General features: G+C 42.3%; 1 protein-coding gene across 1 annotated transcript in view; it reads right to left on the reverse strand.

Annotated features, from left to right (window-relative positions):
• The window catches only part of LOC127416427 (E3 ubiquitin-protein ligase SH3RF1-like), a 123553-nt gene that overhangs the window by 41084 nt on the left and 63894 nt on the right, over window positions 1-18575 (reverse strand). Inside the window, exons 3-4 of the mRNA XM_051655789.1 lie at window positions 9656-9931; window positions 9070-9165 (exon numbers count right to left, since the gene is read on the reverse strand). Of these exons, the coding sequence (XP_051511749.1) occupies window positions 9070-9165; window positions 9656-9931 (372 nt within the window). The remainder of the gene's footprint in view (window positions 1-9069; window positions 9166-9655; window positions 9932-18575) is intronic.

Consider the following 18575-nt stretch of genomic DNA (forward strand, 5'->3'; position numbering starts at 1 on the left):
TGTCACTTTTGATGTCCCTGGTATCAGAGATTACCTTCTCAAAAGCACTCCGTCTGAAAAAAAGTCTGGTTTGGAGAAAATTGCTGTGGCTTTTGTGTAAGCTCAAAGCCTCCGCCCCTCTCCTCCCTCTTTCTCTCACTCATGCTATTCAAGCAACACCATTCTGACAGAAGATATTTTTGAATGTCTTTTGATGCTTATTTTTTCCCACAGGTTAGACACGTGGCTGGTGGAGAGCTCACACTGGCTCTACCAATGTTCAGAATGGTTTGAGTGTACATTTTCAGGGGGAATGAGATGTTTTGTGCTCTTGAAAGAAGAGACATGAGCTGTTGTGTCATGAACTTGCCCATAAAAATTGAGGTTGTGTATATCTGAGAAACGAGAAACATGAGTTCATGAGCATTTCAGAATGATGAATTTGATGATGAGGGTTGAACACAGATCAAATTTGGACTGCACAAATATGACAAAAATCATTGTCAATTATTTCCCTTGATATTTTAATACCAATTAATTTCTAACAAATAATTAACAAAATGTACTATAAAATACTTATTTTTTGTGAGGGCATCTGTATGGCATCTTTTATTTATGCTAAACTTAAAAAAAAAAAAAAAAAAAAAAAAAAAAAAAAACACAAGCTAATAACTGTGTTTTACTGTGTTTCACTACAGAATTGCTTTATTGCTGTTTCATACTTGACTAAATCAAGACAAAGCTTTTTCTAAATTTTGAATAATTTATACACGGTAGGGCTGCACAATTAATCAAAAAACTAATCGTGATTACGATTACAGCTGCCACGATTATTTCATTGCGAAAACTGACGATTACAGGATTCAATTTAAGTCTGCTCCTGTTGCGTTTATGGTTTCTATTTACACGTGTTTTGCAGCGGTTGAGTATTCTAACCAATCCAAGACCTTTGCACTGAGCAATGAAACATCAATAACCAATCAGTGATGCTTAAATTAGTCCTATCATTAATGACAACTGATCCTACTGCGCAAGTTTTAAACAGTCTGATGCCCAGATGATTGCTTTATGTTTCACCTCTATACAAGGTGGCACAAGAAAAGTAATAATGAAGAAATACTGACACCTGAAAAGAAGCTGTAGAACAAAAGCAAAAAGAACTTGGAATTTTTTTGGATTTATTGCATGTTGTGCCGCTCACTTGCAACGTACAGTGCTGTGAAAAATAACTGATTTCTTCGATTTTGTGTATTTTTCATACTAAATTTTTTAGATCGTCAAATGAGATATAACATAAAACAAATGCAAACTGAGTGTAAATAAAATACAGTTTTTAAATATATATATATATATATATATATATATATATATATATATATATATATATATATATATATATAATGAAGCAAAAAATTATCCAACACCTATATTGCCCATGTGAAAAACTAACTGCCCCCTTAACCTTAATAGCTGGTTGTGCCACCTTTAGCAGCAACAACTGGAACCAAACACTTCAGATAACTGGAGATCAGTCTTTCAAAACACTGTGGTGGAATTTTGGCCCACTCTTCTTTGCAGAACTGCATTAGTTCAGCCACATTGGAGGGTTTTCGAGCATGAACTGCCTGTTTCAGGTCCTGCCACAGCATCTCAATCGTGTTCAAGTCAGGACTTTGACCAGGCCACTCCAAAACTTAAATTTTGCTTCTTTGAGCCATCCAGAGGTGGACTTACTCCTATGCTTTGGATCACTGTCTTACTGCATAATCCAGTTGCGCTTAAGTTTCAGCTCATGGACAGATGACCAGACCTTCGCCTTTAGGATTTTCTGGTAGAGAGCAGAATTCATGTTTCCCTCAATTATTGCAAGTCGTCCTGGCCCTGAAGCAGAGAGCATCCCCACACCTTCACACTACAACCACCATGTTTTCCCGTAGGTATGATGTTCTTTTTGTGGAATTCTGTGTTTGATTTACGCCAGATGTAACGGGACCTGTCTTCCAAAAAGTTCCACTTTTGACTCGTCAGTCCACAAATCATTCTCCCAAAAGGTTAGAGGTGTGTTTTGGCAAAATTCAGACAAGCCTTAATGTTCCTCTGGGTTAGCAGTGGTTTTCGCCTCGCCACTCTTCCATGGATAGCATTTTTTGGCCAGTGTCTTTCTATTAGTGGAGTCATGAACAGTGACCTTTATTGATGCGAGAGAGGCCTAGAGTTCCTTGGTTGTCCTTGGCTTTTTTGTGACTTCCTGGATGAGTCGTCGCTGTGCTCTTGGAGGAATTTTGGAAGGTTGGCCACTTCTGGGAAGGTTCACTACTGTGCCAAGTTTTCTCCAATTGGAGATAATGGCTCTCCCTGTGCTTCTTTTGGGTCCTAGAGCCTTTGAAATAGCTTTGTAACCCTTCCCAGACTGATGTATTTCAGACAACTTTTTCCTCATAATTTCTGGACTTTCTTTTGACCATGGCATAGTATGCAACTGGGTGAGACATTTTAGCCAACTTAATGCTGCTGATTTGATTGAACAGGGCTGGCAGTAATCAGGCCTGGGTGTGTCTAGTCCAGCTGAACCCCATTATATATGCAGTTTCACAGATTTGGAGATTTAATAACTACACTAAAAATACTTTTTCACACAGGCCCGGTTGGTATTGGATAGCTTTTTGTGCTTCAATAAATAACATTACCATTTAAAAACAGTTTTTTGTGTTTGCTCAGATTGCCTTTGTTACATTTTGTTTGAATTTTTTAAACAATTTAGTAGAGATATACACAAAAACAGCAGTGTAGATTATAAATACACTGCAAACGAGCAACACGACAAAGTTAAAACGCTCCTGTAATGATCAAGGTATAGACGCTGTGTAAATAATTGATTTATTGTGCTGTTGAGACAGCTTCGTTTTTAATGAGAGCATTCACAAGAGTGCAGAACTCTGTTTGGAGCGTCAGTGAGCTTGCGCTGAACTGACTCAAACAGAGTAAACCTGCAGTGAGTGACAGCTTCAGTCCTTAAGGGGCAATCACACTAGTCTTTGAGAACATTTTTTTTTTTTTTGGACAGCGCTACGAACCAGGATATGCTGTCACATGGGAGGGCCTCTGGTGTAAGTAAATAATGAATCACAAATAACAAATAATATTGTGGAGGCGAGGGCATAGTCGGGCGTTCGTCTGTAAAGAAAGAAATCGCTGGTAATTGCTTGTTTCTGTGTTCGCAGAGAGAGACGGGGGAAATAAAAGAGGCCAGTCCTCAGACTGTGCAGAGAGAGCTCAGCTGAGAAGCTGTTTGTGTGTTGGCTGCTGCCATTAAATTGAAGCTTCACTGATGCACTCTAAGCGAACGTATTTTATTTTGTATCAATAAAAAGTGACATTCCTGAGTTGGAATCGTGTCTCCCACTTCTTCATTTCATTGAACCCGTTACACTGGTGCCGAACCCCGGGAGAAGAGGAAGAATGATATGATGCCATGGAGTCATCGTCACTGGAGGTAGTCTTCAGGTCCCTTGCCAGCATCCACCAGGCCTCACGCACCAGCAGCAGTGTTTTGAGGTGCTCCTTCGGGCCCAGGAGGATGACCGGTTGGTGCTGTGGAGCTTAGTGCCCAGGAGGGGGTGGCCACCGCAACCCCGGCAGTAGCGAACCCTCATGTGTTGCTCATGAAGATGGGGCCTCAAGATGACCTGGAGACCTACCTTGAGCTCTTTGATCACATGGCCAAAGCCCAGAGATGGCCACAGGAGCAATGGGTGGTACAGTCTGCCGCTGCTGACCAGGGAAGCCCAGATCATGGCACAACAACTTCCTGTCGCCAACCTCCTGGACTACACAATGTTGAAGAAGTCCATCCTGCAATTGGTCGGCCGCAGCCCAGAAGAACACCGCCAGCGCTTCCGCTCCTTGACGCTGAACGAGGTCGGCCACCCATTTGCATGCTGGCCTAGGAGGACAGTGACACCGATGACATCATCAACTTGGTGATGCTGGAACAGTTAGTCTCCCGGCTGCCTAAGGGCATGGACATTGCTGGACGAAGCGGTCCAGCTGGCGGAAGACCATCTGGGTGGTGTATCTGGGTGTCAGAGCGCCCCACGCCCTTTCCCCCACTGTCGTCTCTTCCCCAGCTCTCTCTCCCCCCACTCCTTCCTTCTACCCTGTTCTTTTCCCTCGGAAACAGGGGAACATTCCCCCGAAACCGGCTCCCCGGTCTTGGGGGTTCCCTGTGCCAACAAACCCCATCTCTCCCCTCTCTTCATCCCAGGAGAAGAAACCTAATGTCATAGGTGTGGGCAGGAAGCTTGGTCTGGTCTGGTCTGCTGGAGTTGCAGGGAGCCAGGTCAGGTCTGAGATCAGTGCCCAGTAATGGAGGTGAGGGCCTTGATCTGGGTCCCCGACACTCCACAGACCGCCCCGATCATGCAGGGATGTACCAGATACTGGTGAGTGTCAAGAGGGGTACATACCAAGCCCTGGTGGATTCAGAATGTAATCAAACATACATCAATGCTTGGTTCAAAACGGGGCATTGGATACAAATAATTGGGTTAGGGTGAGGTGTGTGCACAGGGGTATTCATGATTATCCTGTAGTGTCTGTCACGATAATGTTCCAGGGCCAAAAGCATAATGTAGAGGCGGAGGTTAGTCCTCGCCTCACCCATCCACTAATTTTTGAACTAATTGCCTGGCTTTTCAATTATTATTGAAGGGGTTGTGTGTGGATGGGTCCTGTGAGAAAGTGAGTCGGTGTAGGATGTGCGAAGTGCTGGCTGGGAAGGTGTGGCCAGGGCCATCTGTGTCTGCTCCATGTCAGGCTGGCGCCGGGGAAGGGGAGGTGTCATGCTCCCCCGCCCTTTGGGAATTCATGGTAGAGGATTTCCCTCTAGAGTAGTCATGAGACAAAATCCTGAAGCACATGTTTGACCAAGTGATAGTGATTGATGTTCAATGTCTTCAGCCGGGCATCGCTCTCACATATCCATATTTTTCAATTATAAAAGATCGGTTGTATAGAGCGATACAGGATGCTCTGACAAAGGAAAATACAACCCATTTGTTGGTACCAAAAAGCCGTCGGGAAATGTTATTCCAGGTGGCTCATCGTAATCCGATGGCAGGTCACTTGGGACAGGGGAAAACAATAAGCCGTCTCATGCTTGTTTCTATTGGCTGGGCATTCACGGGGATGTTCGCCGGTGGTGTGTGGCATGTCGTGAATATCAGCTGGTGAATCCGCCAGCCGCTCCAAAAGCGCCATTGATCCCCCTCCCGTTGATTGAGGTCCCCTTCGAACAAATTGGTATGGACCTCATCGGGCCATTAGAATGGACAGCATGCTGGCATCGCTTTGCGGAAGCTGTGCCTCTGCGCAACATCTCAGCATGTAGTGTTGCAGAGGCACTCTTCAGAATGATATCCCGAGTGGGGATTCCAAAAGAAATCCTCACTGATCAGGGCACTGCTTTTATGTCATGCACTCTACATGAGCTGTAAGAATTACTGGGGGTTAAATCTATTCGGACAAGCATGCATCATCCACAAGCGGACAGCTTGGTCGAACGATTTAATCAGACCTTAAAGAATATTATTCATGGGGGCCTGGGTAGCTCAGCAGTTGGCCCGGTTGCTAGGGTGAGTAGAGTCACATCGAGTTAACCTCCTCGTGGTCGCTATAATGTGGTTCTTGCTCTCGGTGGGGCACGTGGTGAGTTGTGCATGGATGGTGCAGAGAACAACGTGAGCCTCCACACGTGCTAGGTATCCGCGGTAACGCGCTCAACAAGCCACATGATAAGATGCGTGGATTGACTGTCTCAGATGTGGAGGCAACTGAGATTCATCCTCCGCCACCCAGACTGAGTCACTACGCCACCACGAGGACTTAAAGCGCATTGGGAATTGGGCATGCCAAATTGGGGAGAAAAGGGGAGAAAATCCACAAAAAAATAAAAATAAAAAAAATTCATGTTTGTGCACAAAGATGCTTGGAACTGGGATAAGTGTCTCGAACCCCAGTTATTTGCAGTGCGAGAGGTCCCGCAAGCCTCCACGGAGTTCTCCCCATTTGAATTGTTATATGGGTGTAAGACCTGTGGCGTGTTAGATGTCATGAAGGAAAATTGGGAGGAGGGACCTTTGCCGAGCAAAAATGAAATTCAATACATTCTTGACCTGAGAGCAAAACTTCACACACTGGGGCGACTATCACAGGAGAATTTGCTACAGGTGCAAGAACGTCAGTCCCGGCTGTATAACAGGAGAGCTCGTCTACGGGAATTTGCACAGGGAGATTATGTACTTGTATTGCTGCCCACATCGAGCTTGAAATTTCTTGTGAAATGGCAAGGGCCCTTTGAGGTCACACGGCGAGTTGGGGAAGTCGACTATGAGGTGGTGCACGTCAGATTTACCACCTCAACATCCTAAAACCATGGAGAGAGACGGTCCCCGTATCCTTGGCGATGGTAGTTTCGGAGAGGGAGGAGATCGGACCAGAGGTGAATCTAAAAGCCAATCAGTTCACTCCAGTCCCTTGTGGAGACAACTCTCGCCATCGCAACATACGGAGGTTGCCAGGTTGCAAAAGGATTTTTCTGACGTGTTCTCGCCTCTCCCCGGCTGCACTAATCTCATAGAACACCACATCGAGACAACCCCTGGGGTAGTGGTACATAGTCATCCCTACCGCCTACCCGAACACAAGAAAAAGGTAGTACGGGAAGAATTAAAGGCCATGCTCGATATGGGGGTAATAGAAGAACCCCAAATTGATTGGGCCAGCCTGGTGGTTCTGGTGCCTAAGAACGATGGTTCGGTCCGGTTCTGTGTGGATTACAGGAAACTCAACGTGGTGTCAAAATTTGATGCATATTCAATGTCTCGTATTGACGAACTACTTGATCGGTTGGGCGCGGCTCACTTTTACTTTGTGGCGGGCTGCTTCTGTATTCCCCTGATTTCTCTCTCCCTTTTGTTTTGCAAACAGACACATCAGACAGGGGGCTGGGTGCTGTACTGTCCCAAGTGGTGGAGGAGCGCCCGGTGCTGTACATTAGTCAGAAGCTATCTATGAGAGAGACTAAGTACAGCACCATAGAGAAAGAGTGCTTGGCCATCAAGAGGGCGGTCCTCACTCTCCGTTCCTATTTGTTGGGACAAGCATTTACCCTCTGTTCGGACCATGTCCCGCTCCAGTGTCTCCACCACATGAAGGATGCCAATGCTCGGATCACCCATTGGTATCAGGTACTCCAACCATTTACGTTTGAGGTGGTCCACAGGCCGGGGGCGCAGATGGGCTGTCGTGAACTTTCTCTCCAGAAGGGGGGGGGCAGTCCAGATGGTTCCCTGGACTGAGTCGGGCGGTGAGATATGTGGAGGCAAGGGCATGGTCGAGCGTTCGTCTGGAAAGAGAGTAAGCAGTGAGGGTTTTCACATGAGATGAATTGCTGGTAATTGCTTGTTTCTGTGTTCGCAGTGAGAGACGGGGGAAATAAAAAGGGCCAGACCTCAGATTGTGCAGAGAGAGCCCAGCTGAGAATTTGTCTGTGTGTTGGCCACTGCCATTAAATTGAAGTTTCACTGTTGCGCTCCAAGCAAACGTGTTTTATTTTGTATCAATAAAAAGTGACATTCCTGAGTTGCAATCGCTGTCTCCCACTTCCTCATTTCACTGAATCAGTTACAAATATTTTATTAAAAATGTTAAAATATATTGTCTACTCACTTTCCTGCAACAATAAATCTTGCAGATTTGAAATGTGTATCCTTTGAATTTAGCCAAGAGGTTAGCGTGTGCTGGTCTCCTATTGGTCACACGTCCTCGTCGTACGAATTCACAGTTCAGAGTTCACAAAGCTTGAGCTTTGGTACGCAGTATAGTATGACACTTTTTCACATGTGCTTGCATTTCCACTGTGCTGCATACGGATGAGTTTGAATGGGAGTGAATGGAGTGTGACCGCCCATTTATAATGGGAGAGTTCTAATATTGTCGCGTAGCTTGATTTTTGTGTACAATATATAAAAACAGTTTAGTTTAGTCATGTTACCAAGTCGTATCGATGTATCAAACAGCTATTATGTAATTCAGCTTAACAGTTCTCTGCTTGTTTTGGAAAGAGAATATTACATGAATGGTTATTTTCATGGATCACTGTCATTGTTATCACGTGTGATTTAAATTTTAATAAATCGCACAAACTCCGATCACAAATGGCTGATTTTAATTTTCAAAGTGTGACAGATATGAGGCAAAATATGATCTAACAATGATAATATATGAACAAGATTACAACTGAAGATCTAACGGGCCGATCTAAACAACAGATATACATTTATGATAATTGCATTAACATTTACAAACATTATTACAATGTTTAATGCTGAAAAGAAACTGCAGCACAGCTCATATCTACCTTTAAAAGCTGCTAATCTGAAGAATCCATAAGCATGGTTGACTGATTTGTGACATCATGGTAATTAAATCTTTTAAATCGACATTACTAATGGCGATTACAGTATCAAAGGCAATAATCGACAAAAATGATTTTTGTCATAATCGTGCAGCCTTAATACACAAAGCGAGCAACGGACATATCTGTGTATGGTTACAATGCTCAACTGCTGCTGCTGCAAATAAAAAAAACATGTTATGAACCAAATTTTTGATGCAATGGAAGTTGAGCTAAATGGAAGGCTGCAACTGACACTTTTCAGCCATAATTATGGCAGCTGTAACTGTAATCTCGACTATTTATTCAATTAATTGTGCACCCCTAGCTCAAATAATACGCAACAATTTTAGAGCTCTAGGAGATCTGCATGTTCTAAGAGGTTTGTCGTTTCAACAAGAGCAGAAACTATGAGATAGTGGAGGTGGACAGACTGTCAAAATGAAATGAATATGACACCGACAAACCAGGAATACTTCTAAGAGTCATATCTTTAAAGGGATGAGAATAATCTGAAAGTTTCCCAGACAAAAGTTTTGCAGAAGCGTACATTTGCACAACTAAATATAAAACAATGAAATGTGAAGACTTCAGGGAACAATGACAGGCTTAAATGCAAATACTGTTTGACTCACCTCTACGTAAGAGATGGGGAAGATTCCAATCTTATCTGCGAGCATCCCTTCAGCCCAATTCTCATCCACACGACGAATCACAGTGAGAATATCATCCTGAGGGCAGACAGAAATTTCTTTTTTGCTTGTTATTCAGCCAGAAGCTTTTAAAACAAGATGTTAAAAAAGTTAATATGAGGCACTTTATAAAATACACTGTTCAGCTCAAGGCATCAATAAAAAGCAAAACAGTTTGTTTTCTTTAAGAAAATTGTCAAATCAAAAATGGTTGGAAGGGAATTCATGTTTAAGCAGCAGAATTTTTTTCCTTTTTCCTTTTGCAACATTAGCATGAAGGAGTTAATTAAGACAGAATTTTATTTTGGGGTAAACTAGCCCTGTAAGATAGCTGGTAAAACTGATAAAAAACACACAGTAGTGTGAGACTGCTGAGGTTAGGAAAAGGTAAAGGACACTTATCCATCCTGAGGACTACTAGAGGGAAATAAACATTTAATTTTTTAATAAACTTATGGATGTGTGAAGCTGTGTGTGAATGGAAAGTAAAGATGAAAGCTAGTCTTCAGCACTTTTCACCAGGTTTCACCTTTGAGAATGGCAAGCAGTCTTTGTCAGCCTCCTTGTCTTTGAGTTCAAAGTCGTACAGTGCCTTGCACTGCGGTGGCGGCTGTGGAAGCGGTTTGATGACCTGGACAAAGTTAGTGGGGAAGAATCCATGGACTCCACCCATCTCTCCATGGTACCAGTTTTCATCCACCTGTCGGCGAAGGATGACGATGTCACCCTTGCTGAACTTGAGGTCTCCAGGTTCCTTTCCATTATAGTTATATAAGGCCTTGGCACAGGGTAGCTGTGGCACTCCCTGCAGTAAAAAGAGAGACAGAGCAGGAGGGTTACTAAAAGTGAGAGTTCACTTTCTCCAAAGTAACTTGGATAATGCAAGATCATCACTCAAAAGCACATTCATTTTTCAAACTCACAGGACAGGCGAGGGATGACCATGATAACCACAGCCAACTTTCAGAGAGCGTGAATGTGTGTGGAGCGGAGGGTGTAAATGAAGGCAGCGGTTCTATAATAAATTCTATGCTACTAAGTTTTTAAAAGCCTATACACTGCTATCTTTGGAGCCTTTCACACACTATCCTTAAAATGATAGTTCATCCAAAAATGAATCTCATGACATTCCAAGCCTGTATGTCTTGCTTTCTCCATGAAACTCAAAAGGAGATGTTAGGCAGAACGAAAGCCTCAATCACCATTTACTTTTGCATCTTGTTTCCCCTCATACAATGAAACTGAATAGTGACTGAGGCTAACATTCTGCCCAATGAACCACAGAAGAAAAAGACATACATTTGGAACATGAGGTTGGGTAAATGATGACAGAATTTAAATTTCTGGGTGAACATTCCCTTTAAAGACCCACACATATACAGTCTTCTCACAGCTATACAGTCAGAACACCATCACAAATGCTCAATGCTAGCTTTTGTGCTGCATGTGAGTGCAATGACCAGTTTGTCTGTCTGCTGGCTTGTCTTTCAGACTGACCTTCTTGGTTTGCCTCTCTGTTTGACAGTGCTGGGTTGTTTTTTCTGTCTGTTTTGCACCATCTGTGTTGCTTAACTCACTGACAGTGTCCCAGAATGCCCTGGGGAAAGTCCATTTAACAATATGTGTGGAGTTTTATGGTGCAGAACCAGTCATTTGGAACCGGTCAAAGCTCCTTTCAGGCCTGACAATGATCCACGGCAAGGGAGAGGGAGGAGGCTGCAGACGCAGTCTGGCCCAACTGAATGAGTCCTTTTCAGGCAGGCGGTTCAAGAGAGGGGCCCCTCTGTCCATAATTCCCCCCACCCCACTCTACATAAAGCATAATGGGCTTCCTCCACTGAAGCAAATACCCTTAACACATAGTGAGGGGAATTATAATCACAACACCAGTGAGAAAGAGTTTGAAAGAGAAATTTTGAGAAGAACTGTTCTTCCTGTAAGTAGGCATGTATATAAGTAGTTATGTACGTAGGCAAATAGTTAGGTGGTTAGATAGGCAAGTATGTACATAAACAGGTAGGTAGGCAAGCATGCAAGTAGGTAAGAAGTGAAAAAGGTAGGAAATTGGGATGAAAAGAGGGGAAGAAAGAAAAGGCAAAAAAGCAAAAGATTTTGAGCTGAAGAATGAAGGAGTGAAAAAAGAGTGAAAAGTGGAAGTTGAAGTTGGAAAGTAGTACAAAAAATTGTTCAAGAAAGCACAAACAAAATAGTAAAGAAAAGCACAAAAAGCTGGAAAGACGGTGCAAAAGACAAAGCTCGAAAGAGCGAAAGCGTGAAAGCCTGAAAAAAAGAGAGCGAAAGAAAGAAAGCCTGAAGAAAGAGCAAAAGAAACCACAAAAGAAAGTGCCAAGGAGAGAAAGAAAACATGGGCGGAGAAGAAGAAAAAAAGAAAGACAGTGAGAGAGGCAGATGAAGTACTGTTTGGCTCAGAGGAGGTTCAGACAGTGGAACGGACTCTGACTAAGCAGCACTTACCGCAGAGAGGACAGACGGCCAGCCAGACACCAAGACAACTAATTAGCGGTCAAACTGACCTTTTTAAAAGTTACATAACTTCTTCGAACTTAAAAACAAACCAAACAGGAAATAAGGATGAGACAAAGGATTTTTATTTGCCCACAATTCTATTTCCATTAGGCAAATGTCATTTGGGCCAAGAGCTTCATTTGATGTAATGGCTGTTCCAGAGTCCATTGACTTTAACAACCCACAAATCAAAGCTCCACTCGTCTGTGCACCTTTATTTTTTCACTCTCTGCTCTTCCCCCACACTGTGGGCCTTTCTCAAAAGGCAGCTGTCAGCAGATCTGCACATTTACCCACTTTGCTCAGCTTAGAGCATGAGAGAAAGAGTGAGCCAGAAGAGACGAAAGAACAAAGGCACAGATGGAGGGATAAGAAAGACAAAAAAGGTGGGATAGCTAGAAAGAAAAGGTAAAAAAAAAAAGAGAGAGAAAGAGATTGCTCAAATGAATGTTAGGGTGGATGGTGTGAGTGTTTTTCCAGTCTAAGCCTTGCGTGTGGAAACGAAGGATGCTAGAGATTGCTTGAACCGGACCAACATGAAAGCACCACATTCAGGCTTTTATCCAGCCCAAACAGGGCACTGAAGGTGTGCTCATTCGTTCAGGTTACATGAACCTTAACAGTTCTATTCAAAGAAAGTGAGGCCATTTGTGGCCTTTGAGGCGTTCTGATCTTGATACTCATCCTGGTCCAAAAACTCTACGGGATAAGGAGGATTAACACCTCGCTCAGCTGAATCAGTATCAGCCTGTCTTATTGAAGACCTGAAGAACAGTGCTGGATAAACCTGGATCAAACTGCAGGATATTGCATACTAATATAAGGCAGCTCTGAGAGTCCACAGGCCTGAAATTACTCACCACTGTGAAAGTGCTCTAAATATCTCTTACTGGAGGGAAAAACAACACCTTTATGATGTTAAAACTCTCCCCAATGGTAGAAAGAATCTGATTATAATGCAAACAAGATCCCTAAAAATATCTAGTAAAAGCATACTATAATCCATATTTGGTTAAACACATGCTCAGAAGGGTGTATGACATAGGCAAACCTAACCATCCTTTCTAATTGCCAAATAGTTAGTACTTTGTCATTTACCTGGCGCTTTTACCGAAAGCTTTTTTACACAACATTATGCAACGAGCCACCATAAATTGCCAAAGATTTAGAGTCATAAGCTGTTGCTGAAGAACGGAGATGCATCAAGAACTGGAATCAGATTGTGACTTCCTGAATCGAAATCGGATTGAATCGTGAGGTGCTTAAAGATTCCTCTCCCTTCTTATTACAGGTACAGTCCCCCTGGAGCAACCTGGAGTGAAGTGCCTTGCTCAAGGGCACAATGGTGACCGTTCCCAGATCAGCCTATCTGAGGTTTGATTTAATAACCTCAAGGGTTACAAGCACTGGTCTTAAACCACACCACCCCAGAAGTAGGGGAAATGTCCCAAAAACGAAGCGGGCTGAACATGAACTTGAGTCAGACACGAGCACAACGGCTCATTCACATGAAACTGATGGTAGTGGTACATTTAATAAAAACACTGAACAATAAACAAAATGAATGGAGTGCTGTCTTTAGATTCCATCACACGATAAGGCTGGCGGCAATGTTTGACGTTTCGTAGCAGAGTGGAATCTGACTGCAATTTGTCACTGTGTGACAGCTAGATGCGCCTAATACACCACTAATGACAAATGTGTAATCCACCACTAATGAGCTCTTCCAGCCATGGGACATCAATCACTATTAAGCTAGAGTATAAACAAACATCCCCAACCATATCTATATCACTCCCTTTCTATCCTTATAGCACCCATCTAATGTCACACCACACAGACTTTTACCTCACTTAGTCATGACCTTTTCAATCTTTTCATGTGTTCCCATGTCTCCTTTTCTTTCTATAATTCACAAAACTCATCTCATCTTCAAGCCATCACTGTTTAGGTCATGTTTTAGACAGAATGGTATATTAAAGTCAGCTAAGTGTCAATGCTCATGACAAATTAGCATCCGTTTCTTCAGCCAAGTCATTAAAAAAAAGCTTACACCAGCTGGGCTGCAATAACAAACAAAAACTCCACACATTTACTGAATCAATCATTAAGAGTAGGGAGTAACAAAGGTTGTATTACTGTACTCTCAGTGTGTGCAGTGCACGGCAATGATTTATTTTGAAAAGTCCTGTAGCTCTGTAGGTTTTTATAAGGGCTGCTATAGTAGTAGTTCAGACAAGAGACAGTCTGACCCCCTCTAGAAGATTCAGCCTGAGAAATCCCCCAACACACAGTTTTTTTTGCTCAAAAATCTAAGGAGCTGTCCACACAAAGCATTTTACATCATTTATGCTATTTATTTTTGCTTGTCTGTGTAAAAATGCAATAGATGGACATCTTTGACTGTTGTGATGCACCTTGTGCCATTAGTTTGGCATTCTTGAGTTGCTGTATCATGGCTGGGTCAAAGGGCCATCGAACTAGGCCCTCTAGTTGGATGGCGAAACGACCAAGGGGGACTTCCCAGGGGAGATGAAGAGAAAACCCATTGCCCACCCTAAAGGTCAAAATGCCCCTCAAAGATCACACTCTTCGCCATATCAAGTTACAAACTATTTAAAAAAAGGAAAAAAAAAAAGTGTCTTGTAACATCAGCATTTTGTTCCATTCCATTGGGCTCCATCTAGCTATTTTCAAACAAAATAAATCCCTTGTGAACGGCTCCAAACACTCTTTCCAGATCTCAACACCAAATGGAGATGACACAGAAGTTTATGAGTGGGCCAGCCATATTGTTTTCATTACGGCTACATTAGCTGAAATGGGCTGCTAATAGCTCCGTTTATGACCACTGGGAAATGACCTGACCTGTTCCTCTTCTGAGCCCTCTGCTAAAAACAGACTCCCACCTACAGCTCCTGCTTAAACCCTGTACTTCTCACCTCCAGACTAACAGGACTCCCTGTTCAAGATTTAGTTGATAATTACTTTGTAAAGGATGATAGATCAGGTGTGGAGGATGCTGAGTGGGTGTTTACAGCCCAGAGAATGAGTGAATTGATGAGAAGATGTAGGGCTGAGGTCTGAATAACAAAACACCAGTGAGATACAGAGGTTTCATGTACAATGTAGAGCTTTTACAGTATTTGAGATGGAAAAAATAACAGAGGCTCACAGGAAACCATACAGTAAACAACTATATCTTCAAGCTGAAAAGTACAAGCTACATAAAATGCTACTAATCTCTCTATGACTGAGGTTTTCATCTGCTTGTGCGTAAGCATATGTGTTTGGGTGTGCAGTGTGTTTGACTGGCTGAAATCAATTACAATATACAAGTTGCTTTGGACTATATAGTTGAAGTCAGAAGTTTACATACACATTAGCCAAATACATTTACACTCAGTTTTTCACAATTCCTGACATTTAATCATAGAAAACTTTCCATCTTAGGTCAGTTAGGATCACTACTTTATTTTAAGAATGTGAAATGTCGGGTGACCTGGGTAGCTCAGCGAGTATTGACGCTGACTCCCACCCCTGGAGTCGCGAGTTCGAATCCAGGGTGTGCTGAGTGAATCCAGCCAGGTCTCCTAAGCAACCAAATTGGCCCGGTTGCTAGGGAGGGTAGAGTCACATGGGGTAACCTCCTCGTGGTCACGATTAAGTTGTTCTTGCTCTCAATGGGGCGCATGGTAAGTTGTGCATGGATCGCGGAGAGTAGCATGAGCCTCCACATGCTGTGAGTCTCCGCGGTGTCATGCACAGCGAGCCACGTGATAAGATGCGCGGACTGACTGTCTCAGAAGCGGAGGCAACTGAGACTTGTCCTCCTCCACCCGTATTGAGGTGAGTAACCGCACCACCACGAGGACCTAGTAAGTAGTGGGAATTGGGCATTCCAAAATTGGGGAGAAAAGAAAAGAATGTGAAATGTCAGAAAAATAGTAGAGAGAATGATTTATTTCAGCTTTTATTTCTTTCATCACATTCCCAGTGGGTCAGAAGTTTACATACACTTTGTTAGTATTTGGTAGCATTGCCTTTAAATAGTTTAACTTAGTTCAAACATTTTGGGTAGCCTTCTACAAGCTTCTCACAATAAGTTGCTGGAAAAATTGGCCCATTCCTCCAGACAGATTTGGTGTAACCGAGCCAGGATTGTAGGCCTCCTTGCTCACACACGCTTTTTCAGTTCTGCCCACAAATATTCCATCGGATTGAGGTCAGGGCTTTGTGATGGCCACTCCAATATCTTTACTTTGTTGTCCTTAAGCCATTTTGCCACAACTTTGGAGGTATGCTTGGGGTCATTGTCCATTTGCAAGACCCATTTGTGACAGAGCTTTAACCTCCTGGCTGATGTCTTGAGATGTTGCTTCAATATATCCAAATAATTTTCCTTCCTCATGATGCCATCTATTTTGTGAAGTGCACCAGTCCCTCCTGCAGCAAAGCACCCCCACAACATGATGCTGCCACCCCCATGCTTCACGGTTGGGATGGTGTTCTTCGGCTTGCAAGCCTCACCCTTTTTGCTCCAAACATAACAATGGTCATTATGGCCAAAAAGTTAAATTTTTTTCATCAGACCAGAGGACATTTCTCCAAAAAATAATATCTTTGTCCCCCTCTGCACTTGCAAACTGTAGTCTGGCTTTTTTTTGGTGGTTTTGGAGCAGTGGCTTCTTCCTGGCTTAGCAGCCTTTCAGGTTATGTCGATATAGGACTCATTTTACTGTGGATATAGATACTTGTCTACCTGTTTTCTCCAGCATCTTCACAAGGTCCTTTGCTGTTGTTCTGGGATTGATCTGCACTTTTTGCACCAAACTAGGTTCATCTCTAGGAGACAGAATGTGTCTCCTTCCTGAGCGGTATGATGGCTGCGTGGTCCCATGGTGTTTATACTTGCATACTATTGTTTGTACAGATGAATGTGGTACATCTCAGGCGTTTGGAAATTGCTCCCAAGTATGAACCAGATTGTGGGGGTCCACAACTTTTGATTTTCCCATGTCAAGCAAAGAGGCACTGAGTTTGAAGGTAGGCCTTAAAATACATCCACAGGCACACCTACAATTCAGTACACCTCCTATCAGAAGCTAATTGGCTAATTGTCTAAAGCCTTGACATAATTTTCTGAAATTTTCCAAGCTGCTTAAAGGCACAGTTAACTTAGTGTACGTAAACTTCTGACCCACTGGAATTGTGATAGTCAATTAAAAGTGAAACAATCTGTCTGTAAACAATTGTTGGAAAAATTACTTGTGTCATGCACAAAATTAAATCTGTGGAGTGGTTAAAAAATGAGTTTTAATGACCGAAGTGTATGTTAACTTCTGACTTTAACTGTAAGTCACCTTTTGGACGATGAAAAAAGTCACACATTCTGTAAAATATTATAGGTCTAACAACCCTCTCTGGACACGTTGAAGAATTAATTGCCATTGACTAGCAAATTTTAGTTTTTACTCGCCAGACTTTTGACAAGATGCAAGCGTAATGCAACTGAAAACTAAAAAAGATATTAAGAAAACCGAGAAGGGGGCATAATCATATATAACATATATATACCTACATATCAGTGTTTTCTGCACCGCTATTCAGCAGCGGCACTATGGCAGATGAAGGTGGTCTCGATCTCTCATTCAATTTAATGGGAGTTGTGTCAATACCGCACTCACACACTAGAGGGAGTCGTAGTTCATAGGGTTGGCTCACCTTCTTTGTATCTGATTCAGTGATGCCAACTTAGCGACTTTTTGACCCCTTAGCGAGTAAAAGAGCCATCTAGCGACTAGCGACAATTTTAGCAACTTTTGTAGTCTGCTTCAGCAAAATTCTTCCACATCTGGTGACATTAAAAACATCAGCTCTAACATGAATGATGTCTCATTTTTCTCCGTGTTCTAGTAATATGACTGATGTACAGATGTTCTATAAATCAAATGACTGATGAGTTGACGTGTTGTTGGTATTTGTTGCAACAATCTCAACCTCAATTCACGTGCATGCTCTCCGTTTAGAAAAGAATAGTCAGCCTACAGCAATAGAAGAGCATTGAGAAATTATTTAGCAGGGCGAGAGAGAGAAAGAGAGTGAGAATGGATACGAACCCCTGATCTATAATAAAGTATAGAGATAAGTGATATGAACAGATGAGGTGTCACTGTCAGTAATACACACTGATGGTTCACCATCACACAACAGATATGTAAAAAAATAAAATAAAAAAGGATATATTACATATTATCTCCAAAACAGCCCCACGTGAGGCATTATAAGGCATATAGATTTTAAAAATAAATAATAAAAAACAACCCGCTGCCTACCCATGGTTGCTATTGCTAGGATAATTTTGGAATTTGACATTGTTCAATAATGCAGTTTAATTACAAAAAATAAATAAATATAAATCCCCCACTGTCTGAATATTTGACAAGTTCAGTTAGTGATAGCTAAATGATTAGTAGTACAATACTAATTGTTAAATCATTAGTTCAATAAAAAAAAAAAAAAAAAAACCTGGTTCTACACCTTTAAAGAATTGCCATAGCTCTTTACGCCAATTAATTTACAAATGTAAATTTGACATCTTAATTAATAAATGACGTCATCACATGATTTACCTACTTTTAGCGACATTTTGCGACTTCCCATGAGAAATTGTTGGCAACACTGATCCGGTTTCTCCCGTCTGAGTTTTCGATTCAACCATGCATCAATTTAGTTTTAAAAAACAACAACCGGTGTCTTCACAACTAACTGCAGTTTAACAAAACAAACAAACATTAATAATCAGTTCAGGTTCTCCTTTTTATCAAAATAATCTTTGAATCTTCCCGTGTTTCTCGTAGTGATCTCTCTTCTTTTAAACTACTTTGCTGACTGATTATATTCAAAATCTAACTAAGTCATCA

This window comes from Myxocyprinus asiaticus, chromosome 25, assembly GCF_019703515.2.
Source record: "Myxocyprinus asiaticus isolate MX2 ecotype Aquarium Trade chromosome 25, UBuf_Myxa_2, whole genome shotgun sequence".
NCBI classification, from domain to species: domain Eukaryota; kingdom Metazoa; phylum Chordata; class Actinopteri; order Cypriniformes; family Catostomidae; genus Myxocyprinus; species Myxocyprinus asiaticus.